The following is an 11241-nucleotide window of genomic DNA, read 5'->3' as shown; positions in this document are numbered from 1 at the left end:
AGTTTTTAAAATACTATTTTATACTTTCAGTATTTTTATTTCAGTGTTTCCAGTCTGTTTTTATCCGACAAACCTTTTTTCTTTCTTTTACTTGTTTTTTTGTCAACATTAATGAACTTAAATGCTTGTGAACGAACTCATGAATTTTCTAAAAGATGTCAATAAATTAAAAAAAAATCCACATGAGTTCTTTGATGTTCATGCATTGTGTGTTAAAAAATAAAYAAAGGAATATTTGAACATTTGAATCTGGAAAAGTATGACATTTCAAAATAGAAAATGGAAAAAAATATATATATATCATTGTTAGAAATGACAAAAACAGACTTTGGAAGAACATATGGTACAATTTGACACACAAACATTCTTCAAAAGAAACTGACAAAAAACTAGTTTTAATGAAAATAAAACTTAAAAATTACAATAACCTTATGCTGGACATTAGTTTATTATTTTTTTGATGTGGTTCGTGGTTCCCTGTTCATGCTGTTTTTCTCTGTTTCCATTAGATGGCGCTGTTTAATCAGTAACAGAACAGTGTCCCTTTTTTCATTTAGGAGTTTCAATCTAAAATTCTGCCCTTTTGTTGCTGTAATTTAGACGATGAATGAACCTAGATGCTGTTTTTAATAAAGAGACAAAAAAAGGTATTGGTTCCAGTTATGTGTAAATTTCACTTGTATGATGAATAGAGGCAGATTTTACTGTAGGTACTTTTTGATTTACACATTCTGCTATGGGGAATTTAGTCAGTTTTTAAATAGATTAAAACGAACAAACATAAACTCATTAAAATATCCTAAAGAAATTTATTGTGGCGTGTCAAGCAAGGACACAGATGATGCACCAATTTCAAAATACTTTGGTTTCTTRAGCCTCAACTGTTATTTTATTAACAGTGACACTGTTTATCCTTTGAAGCCCCTCGTTGAATGTTGTGAATAACTTTTTCAGACTGGTGCGGATCAGAAGAAGGATCTGAAGGAGAAACTTATCAACTCCAGTTATGGCATCAGTGGAGCCACAGTGGAAGAGCACGACTTCTACAAAGTGAGTTACTCATTTCTTRTCATTGAGACCGATGACACTGTTTATATACAGTGTTAATAAGAATGCTTTTTAGCTGTAGAGTCCAAATCGATAATTCAGYGACGCTTAGACAAAAAGACAAATTTACCAAGTTGTGCAAATAAGCATATGTTTGCAAATTATAAAAAATATATGAGGGAATATCCAATTTTGTGGAAAAGGATCTAAAACTGCCTGACCTGCCAACGCAGACACAACCAGCTCACTTTGATGGTGACCAAGAGAAGTGCAAATTAGTCAAAAGTTCCAAACAWGCAGGCTTGATAATAAATTGGCAGTGTTGAGTTCTTAAAAGACAAGCGGACTCGCATTGTTTCTTGTTACCACAATGCTTGTCATTAAAAAAAAAAAAAATCTGATTACCAACTTTGTGTTTGAGCTCTTTGGCTGAGATAAAAAAAAACGGATAATCAGTTTTACAGCAAAAAATAAAACTCTATGTTTAAAGTTTTATTAGAGCTGCAAAATATATTGCTAATATATCATCATCACCGTAACGGAAGAGTTTTGAAGTTGTATTTTTTCATACTAATGCAATATTTAGCCAGTAGGACAGAGTCTCARGGCYGCAAAAGCTCACTCCAGACACAAATAACATTGCCAAAAATGCTATAGGTCACTTAGAGTTAGGAAAGAAGACAAAAGTAATTTATCGCATCTGATATCGTCATTGCAATATTTACAAATATTGTCACCATCACAAGATTMTCTWATATTGTGCAMCTCTAATTTCTATATTCATATGATTTATCATTCAACTTTTTCAGCCCATTTTATGAGCTTTGTCCTTTAGAAGGCAGTGCTGTTTCAGATGTTTGACCATGTTCTTTGCTTGTTTGAATGCAAGCTGTATTCAATACAAGTGGCTTTACATCTAATTAGGACTTTCAGTCTTGATAATTACATTTGACTTTTCCATTTTTTTAAATTTGATAATAATATGTCATATAAATGGTTAAACCAACAAGAGCTAATCTTTAGGGGTTTTTTTATCTCTTGCTGCATTTTTTCTTATATCTAGTCATGTTGCTGCYTTGTTGCCAGTTAATATAAGTTGTGTTTATTTTCTTAATGTAACAAAATTGTCCCATATTCATCAGTAACACTTAAATCTTGTTGACTACTCAAAAGGCTTCTACACAAATCTCGTTCACCCATTGAATTTCTTGGATTTTGCAGGTTCACTYTTGTTCCCTTTAGAATTTATTACTCTTTGATCACTTTTTTTGTGTAGAAACATGTTAGATCATTATTCAGAGCTTGATAGATAGGTCACCTCAAAAACCATGTACTGTGTGAACTGATTGAAATCTGCAGTCACTTCACAAAATGAAAAAAAAAAAAAAGGCCGAGAGGTTGTCACGGACTGCTAATTGTTTCTAATTTGCATTTCATTGAGGAGAATATAAATCGGTTATCAGCAAAAGAAGTGTAAATCCTAKATTTCAAACAACAGGTTTACCTCCTAATCTCACCAGTTATTGTGCTGGGTATTATTTAATTAAGTATTTAATTTAAAATTWTTATTTGTTTGTTTAAGGTTCCATTTCAAGATGCCCTGGATTTGGTGCGAACAAGGAAAGTGTACCTCCGAAATGGCTATGCGTACATTCCTCATCATGAAATCGTCACCATTGTTCTGAATGACTTCCGCACAAGGCTGTCCAAAGCTCTCGCGGTAAGTTGTTAAAGCCTTTTTTTTTTTAAATTAAAAATGAAAAACATCTTTCAGAACTGCTTTGGTTAAAAAATAAGAGAGGGACATAATCGTAAGCACACACTGTTGTAAGCTGTAAAATATTCAACATATAATACACTTCAAAAATCACACACTGCTTTATCCTAACACTATTTCAAAAATTATAATCCCTTCAACTCTCCACCTCATTGTGTTAAGTTGTAGAAGTGTTTATTTCTGTGCATGRACTTTACTCAAGTGCATTTTATGTTGACAAAAACCCTGGTTCCATGAGGCAGATTGTTAAATTGCAGCGGTTGCCTTCAGCCCCCTGAGGGATACTGGAGAAACGCGGGGTTCAAATAAGGGGAATAAGTGTGTGTGTGCACATGACGTGAAATGTCTGCAGGGATGATTGGCGACAACTAGTAGGAAAGAGCCTATTGTCCCTGCAGGCATGATGTTTTTTAAAGCCATYGCAGGGGGGGTCCGTGAAGGCACAGTATTGAAATGCTCATGTTTTGCACTGAATAGCCCAAGGGAGGTGGAACGCAGCGTTTTTGGAACCAGAGGCTTTCCTTATTATATATGCGAGGAGACAACTGCAGTTCAGTTCTGTCTAGAGAGAAGTCCAGGCTGAGGAACTGTGTTATAAACAGCTGAAGCCAGTGGCACTGGATATTCTGAGAAAGAACTAGTTTTTTTAATTGGCTGCTTTATGGCCGAAACTTGAATAGAAAATACCCTAAATACTAACCAGTATTTCAGGAAAACTTAAAAAAAAAACACATTATTATGAATCTATTGTGATTGATATATGAATACATCTAAAAAAAAAAACTTTTTAGATTCCGATATGACAGACATTTATATTTCTAAGTGTTAGATTCATCCAGCTCATACTTGAGCTGCAAACTTTTGATGGAATTTCCTGTAGATTCAGAGTTCAGTTACTCATTATTTACAACTCATTGGGAGATTAACAATATAATATTCATACTGTTGTCAGTGTCTTTTTATGTATTGATCCATAAAACAATAAAACTCCAGTGWTGACTGTTTTATGAGCTTTGAATGCAGAAACACTGATTTATTAATGTAATTTTGAAAACCTCTGCACAAACATGCATAACATGCACTACYTTGTAGTAGTTTTGCATGAATTCCTGTAAAAAAATGTGTACAGAACAGAAGTCTATTCCTCTAGATTTTCAGAATAAAGCACCTAATAATAAGCAGTAGTGCACTATTCTAAGAGTGTAATAAGAAAAGGAAAAGCAACAAGTCAACACAAACATCACATTTATGTTTTCAGTCTGTCTTACAATTGTCAGTTTCTTTTGTTTTTGCATGAAAAGTGCCTTGACAGTGCAAACAAAGATGCATGTTTTGTTCAGCGGTAGTATTATCTTGTCTTCTCCTTGTATTTAATGGAGGAGTCGCAATTAATCAGCGTTATTTTGTGTAATGCCTGTGTTCCTGTCAAACACTGGGCTCCACTCATCCAGTGATCTAAAATGCTTCTTGGTGAATTTTAACAACAATTTAAATCTCACTTCTGGCAATTTGAAATGTGTGATTACTAGAATTATAAAATCGTGATTTTCAGAGGGTTGTTCATATGTACCGTCTAATCTTAGTGTGGCTGCAGTGTAGTGTAAAACCTTCATCAGTTGTGATTGGGCTCTTTTTTGTTTGAAAATGGAAAAAGACATGCTTGACATTTAGTTTTTCTAAAAAAAATAGACTGGCTGTTGAATTCATCCTTGGCTTCAGTCTTAATTTGACACACTTTTTGTGCGGTGGTCTAATTGCGTCTGTGTTAATGCTGCCAACGTGAGTTCCTGACTGGCTTTGGTCTGAATGRGTGTCCTCCAACATGAGGCGAGCAGAGCCAGCATTTACCAATGAGAGGAGACATCAAAACAAAAATAAAAAAAASAGCTATTTGGTTCTGTTTTTTTCATTCTTCCATTTCCAAGTAATTATCTGGACTACCAACTGTCGGAATTGCTTTGAGTTTTTCCAAAACAGTTTTTTTTTTTTTTTGTTGAAAGTAAGTCATTGTGTTTCTATAATGGTTATTTTCCTTTTTGTCAAATACAATAAGTGGACTTCTAAAATAAATACATAACTTAAAAACTAAATAAGTGAAGGAGCACTTTCCCCAGATGGGTCAGGTTAGATTTTGAGTATTATTTGTGTATTTTCACAGGGTGAACTCAAAAGAGAAACTCAATTTTTGAAGGCATGCYCATTTATTTTGAAGTGTAGTTTGTGTTCAGACCAGGGCAACATTTGAAAAGCCGAGCTGAAAACATAACATGGGTTATAAAATATTACCTGGCAGTTGCTTTATGTACTACAGATGTTTTAGGATGGCACCAGTGCTAGTTTTATGTGCATTAACTCGTTAAAAGTTTTCACACACCGAGTTAACAATCTGCTTCCTTCCTCTGCCAACAAATATTCAATAGGATTATCACTGTAAATGTTCTTTAAAAAAAAAATGGGACGGGTAATACTCTCATCTAATGCAGCTTGGGCAGTATTGTTTTGTTAGAGAGAAAACGGTTCAAACTACAGTCAGTTTATTTTATTAAAYTTAGTAATTGCCCCTAGGTGAAAAGTTTCTAATCTGTTTACATTGCAAAAACTATCCATCTTACCAAGTTTTAAAATCTTATATTCAGCCAAAAAGTCTTTTTGATCTTGTTTTGAGACTGATTTACTAAACAAGAACTGATTGTGTAAGAATAATAATCTTGTTTTCAGAATGTGTAAGATTATTTGTCTTGTTAGTCTGAAATGGTAAATGGTCAATTAAGCAAAAATTTCTGCCAATGGAGTAAGAAAGTTTTACTTGGTAAGATTCTTGAAATAAAAGAAATTCAGTCAAATCAAGTATTTCAAGAATCTTACCAAGTAAAAATTTCTTACTCCATTGGCAGAAATTTTTTACTTAATTGACCATTTACCATTTCAGACTAACAAGACAAATAATCTCACACATTCTGAAAACAAGATTATTATTCTTACACAATCAGTTCTTGTTTAGTAAATCAGTCTCAAGATCAAAAAGACTTTTTGGCAGGATATAAGATTWTAAAACTTGGTTAGGTGGACATTTTTTGCAGTGTAAACGTAGTTGCCATAAAGACGTTTAAGATGTAATTAAAATAATCTGTTTACCAGTCTTAAGTGCACAAACTTGTAAGTAGTTTGGTTGCACTGACCTGTAATGCCAGGCTGTCCTTTGACCAAGACTTTATGCCATTACTCATGCAATGCCCATCTTTTCTGCAGCTGACAGCCCGCTTGCTACCAGTAGTGCAATCTGATGAACGTCTTCAGCCYCTCCTCAACCATCTCAGGTGAGCAGCAGGAGGGATTACTTCGCTGCCTTTGGRACCAAGAAACATTGAAGTCTGGAGGCTGTTATGAATAAACCCACCCAATCTTTAACGATTTTGTTTACTGTGTAGCCCAGTTAGGTATTGCCTCTTCAGATTTCATTGCAGCCTTTATTTTATTTTTTTTTTATCGCCGTCTTCAGAGTCATGTCGTAAACTTTATTCATGTTTAACATTTGATCAGTTTTATTGGCAATTCCCCAGCTTCATCTAAAACGGCATTATTCACAGAAAACTGCTCTTATTGTCTGAGTCTTGATGTTTTCATATCTTCTTTCAGTCATGCATATGTGGGACAGGATTACGGCATCCAGAAGAACGTAGGGAAAGTCTCCTTGGAGCAGATCGATTCGGTAAGTTACACTGGTGGAAATGTAAACCTCAAAGCTATTTTTTWAAAATMTTTATTTTGATGTGGCAGCCAAAATGTGATGTAATCAAAGGTGGTTTGATGAAATATTGATGTTAACCTTTTTTTTGCCCTCTAATTATGGTTTAGCTTGTAGTTCATAGAATAAACATAATTACTTACTGGTACAAATACTTATTTTTTGTAATTATTTTTATGCTGGTCATTAACACGCTAGTGTTTGTAGCTTTCAGGAACGTCCTTCCCGCTCTGTATGAGGCAGCTGCATCAGTCTCTCAGAGAAAACCACCACCTCCGCCATGGTGGCAGGATGCAGTACGGTCTGTTCCTCAAAGGTATCGGCCTCACTCTGGAGCAGGCGCTGCAGTTCTGGAGGATGGAGTTCACAAAGGGCAAAGTGGACGCCGACAGGGTAATGCTACTTAATCACATATTCTGTCTATCTTTTTCTAACTTATGTAAGAGAATAACTCAAATTTTGGTCTCCTGGCTTTTTTTATTTTATTGAACTGCTCTTTCATTTATGATGACGTTATCCAATCAAAGCTGTAGAGTCGAGAATAAAGTTCACTTGTGTTTTTATGTGTTCCCATATGTGAGTCTAATAAAGCTGAGGTGGGCGTAGTAAAAAATAGCAACACAGTAAATACAATTGACGTAGCTCTGTATAAATAAAAATTTCTACAAGACGTCAGTGAGTCAAAGTGAAGAAACGGTCTTAGCAGAAATGAATCACATCATTTGGTTCTTGCACTGCTTTAGATATAATATTAAATATTAAAAACCTGGTCTATTTCTGTAAAAAAAACAACCTTTCTGACTTGATTGTGTCGTTAGCGTTTCAAGCATCAAGTACAGCATTAATTTCCTCAGTGAAGTTATTCCATTCTTACAGATGTGTGTGYCTGAGTTTGTCTCACGTACATGGATTTGGTCTTACAAATATCAARTTATTTCCTTACTGACTTTGAAGAAAAGTACTATCTCTTAAATGGGTAATTGCTTAGATTGTATAGATTTTTCTTTGACAAACATGTTTGTACACTAAACACTATTGGACCAACTGTATGCTTCGTCTTGCCAGACCCGTTTTTGTGTTGAGATACATTGTTGATGAGATTTTACCCAAAATTAGTTTACTTTTTTTTGGGCCGTAAAACAAAAGCTAAATATTCACTCAGTCGCTTAAGTACATGCACAGGAGTGAGCAGACTAACATTTGTTGGGTTTTGGTTACGGTTTTGGAGATGTCTCATCTAGTTGGATGCTTGTGATTGGATCAGAGTCCCGATCAAGGTGTGTTTTGATAGACTGGGGGTCACCTAGTGCAGTCAGCTCGTGTTGTTTGGTGTCAGCTGAGCTGTATTGTGGCTGCTTTAAAGATTTGTGGCAGTACATGTTGGTACAGAGGTGATTGTGTCAATCTGTTGTGTGGACATATTTTAAAAACAGCTGTTTATAACCTCTGCAATATGTGCTTTTTTATGATTTAAAGTGTTTGTCTTCATACAACAATCTTAATTAGTGTAAAGGTTTTTTACACCATCTAAGTCAGGATAAGCCATAAACAGATTTCCAACACCTGAGCTTTGAACAAGATAAATAAATAAAAAGTTTGATACCATTTTCCTCTGACTAGAATTGCATTTATCACAGAATTTTGGATGCTGTCACTGGTTGGCTTTACTGCTCATTAGATCGATTTGTCATTGGATCAAAATRGTGCACCGATGCACGCCCAGCGGTTTGATGAATCTCAAGCAGCCGAGCTCGTAAAGCAGAAAAGAAGTTACTAAACACACGGGAAGTAAGATGAGCAGCATGTCCTCACCATCCTGCATGACTCAGAAAATATGAAATAGTGATGGATGATTGTATTGCACTGCATGGGACTGCTGGGATTCCTGTCTGAGGTCTAAACAACAACACTGTTTTTTTTATGATGTTTTTATTTCTGAACATGCAGTTTGAATCTTTGCAGGAATATATAGTATATATGCAGGAAAATGCATATATAGGGTTGATATCAACAGACAATAAATTACATTTAATGGCGTTACTACTGTCACTTTTTGTTAGATTTTACAATAAATTTAATGTCCAATACCAACATCCAACCAACCTGTCCTGGTCTGTCCATATTTTTATTTCAATCCAAAATGAAAGCAGATCAGCTGCCACCAGCAGATTTTCTTTATTACTTTATTTACAATCATTCAGCATCTGCAGGGTTTAAATATTCCTCAACATCTTCTGAAAGAGAATATTTTAGGCAGAACATGACACAGTTGTGGTTTATGTTTAAAGTAGTGGTGCACCAATTGCAGGTTTTTGGCCAATCACCAGTCTTTAAAAAGCCTGACCTGCTGATTCTGATTTGGTCCAATACAGATTTTTTTTTTCATAACGAACACTGTGAGGTTGCAATAAGATCACAATACACCTTCAATGTTTCATTCTTATTTTATTGAAAAAATTGAACGATACCTTTTGAAACAATACAAACTTGCTTTAACTGGACAACAGGASACAGTAGGTGATTTTCAGACCTTTGTTAAGGTAGATACGATGAGTGGATAAGAAGTATTGGCCAATCACCCAAATTMAAGGAAAGTTTTGAAGAAGATAATATTTCTGAGGAACCTTGAGTTCACTTTTCCCTGGTTTAGGCAAGTCTAGCATAAAATGACGTGGCTTGTTATAAACAAGAAAACTCCTGTTATTAAATTCAACAAAGTCTTTACATATTACTGTAGTAGACYATCATAAAAATGTAGGACAATGACTTGGCAGTTAAAAAATTTGGCACTTTTTGAATTCATGGCATGTTTCAATGGTTTTCACGTGTCAGATTTGTATTTGCAAATGTTCTGAGGCAGATGTGAGTGATTTTACAGCATTACGCCATTTTCAAATAACGAGAACACTGAGTGGAGAAAACAGCTGTAGTTGAATTCAGACAATAAAAGCAACAACAAAAGAAGGCTTTTATGTCAGACACTAAAAAGTTGTTTTGAAAATGTGTGAAATTCACTCAACAGCCACTAATTATTACTATGTCCAAATTGTTACTTAGCATTTTTGATTAACTACAGYCACAGTAAATGCTTGTGTATAAAACAAAACCCAGAAATCYCAAGGTGTCTTGACTAATCACACACAAAAAGGAAAACAAAAGCAAGCCGGCTAAGTCGTGTAGCTTTTTGAAAATCGTTTTGTTCAGCGGCAAAATATGTTTTGAAACGGAATAGACCTTTTTAGGTTGACACTTKCCCTCACTCCCTAAAGGTTTAATTAATTCAGTAGGAGTATTTTTGTACCGACATTTAAAACGTTCCAAGCAGCACAAAGAATTCAAAAGATCTTTTTGTCGCTGTTATACGAGCACAATAACTGTCACTAATATTAAAGGGAAAAAAGGCACAAGTGTGCAATAAAGAGTATGAATTATGCAAAGAGTAATAAAGCAGTACCCCATATATTGTGCGCTTTGTAGAATTTCTTGTTTTTTTATTTATTTTTTAATCACTGCAACCTTCTTCGGTGCCCTGTTTCTGAGGTGTCTTACTTTCKCTGGACAGAGTGTGATGGCTTTCTGGAAAAAAAAAAGCCCTCCTTTTGTTCTACAGCAGAGGCATCAGAATGGTGCTGACCAGCTCGCAGCTTTCACGCTGATGTATGTGTTGTGTCAGGGACTGCACTTTGTGGCATGCTGCACAAAGCCGGCTCATTAGTATGCGACAGGCACACAGGAGGAAGATGAGAGGCAGCGATGCCGAAAGGGAGGCCCGAAGGAAGAGGCAGTGTAATATTAGACTAGAGGGAGTGAAAATTGATGAAATTAACTTGATCTATTCATTCTTCTTYCCACAGAAGTTAGCCTATTCATTTGGAGAAGTGTCTGTTTGTGCCACATCATTGTAGTGTGTTGTTGCCCTGGGCTAGGACTGCTGTTAAACTACTTGTTTTACAGATGTTAACTTTAACGTGTCTCTTGAAGAAAAGTTAGCAATGCCCGTTATTTTTCTCTTCACTTTTAAAGGACGTCTTATCACTCCTTTACCACTACCGTACACAAAAGAATTATCATTAACAACAAAACTTAGACCTCAGCTGCACTGTTCCAGATATTTATTTACACCAAAAGTTTTCTTCCCGTTAAGAAAAGAAAATGCGACCCGACAAGAAAACTGTGATTCCAAATAATTCCCCTGCTGACCCATGCTGAGCCAGTAATGACAACAACTACTGTCAAGTAATGACAGGTCAGAATACAAAGGCAGAAGATCCAGAGCCTAGTTAGCAGTTCTGCCCAAACAACRACTGCATTTTTTTTCCTTATTTGACATTTTTCACCTTTTCGTCTCAGTAAATGGTCTTTTCAGCACATGAATGAAGTTTATTGGTGACAAGGTCAGTACAAATTTTGTTAGACGTCAAAAAAAAATGGTTTTGGTGTTGGGCTATCAAGGGCATGCTCGGTACAAAAAGCAATAGTGGGTAAGCCCAAAGTAGGTTGTTATTGTCACGTACACACACACACACACACAACACACACAAAAAGCACTGTAAAGCATTTGTAAAAGAAATTCTCAACAAAAAGATGACATTTTTATTTAGAAAACGAGTGAAAATGTAGCAGAATAGAATGTTTGCTAAATATTCACAATATTCGTTTATATATATATATA

At 35.2% G+C, this 11241-nt stretch overlaps 1 protein-coding gene across 1 annotated transcript in view; it reads left to right on the top strand.

Moving 5' to 3' along the window:
* prim2 (DNA primase subunit 2) overlaps nucleotides 1-11241 on the top strand; it is a 23265-nt gene that overhangs the window by 2937 nt on the left and 9087 nt on the right. The window contains 5 exon segments of the mRNA XM_014011539.1: nucleotides 955-1050; nucleotides 2630-2767; nucleotides 6074-6141; nucleotides 6461-6533; nucleotides 6777-6962. Of these exon segments, the coding sequence (XP_013866993.1) occupies nucleotides 955-1050; nucleotides 2630-2767; nucleotides 6074-6141; nucleotides 6461-6533; nucleotides 6777-6962 (561 nt within the window).

The sequence above is a fragment of the Austrofundulus limnaeus genome, unplaced genomic scaffold, assembly GCF_001266775.1.
Source record: "Austrofundulus limnaeus strain Quisiro unplaced genomic scaffold, Austrofundulus_limnaeus-1.0 Scaffold0, whole genome shotgun sequence".
NCBI classification, from domain to species: domain Eukaryota; kingdom Metazoa; phylum Chordata; class Actinopteri; order Cyprinodontiformes; family Rivulidae; genus Austrofundulus; species Austrofundulus limnaeus.
This window is presented reverse-complemented; position numbering and strand designations above follow the sequence as displayed.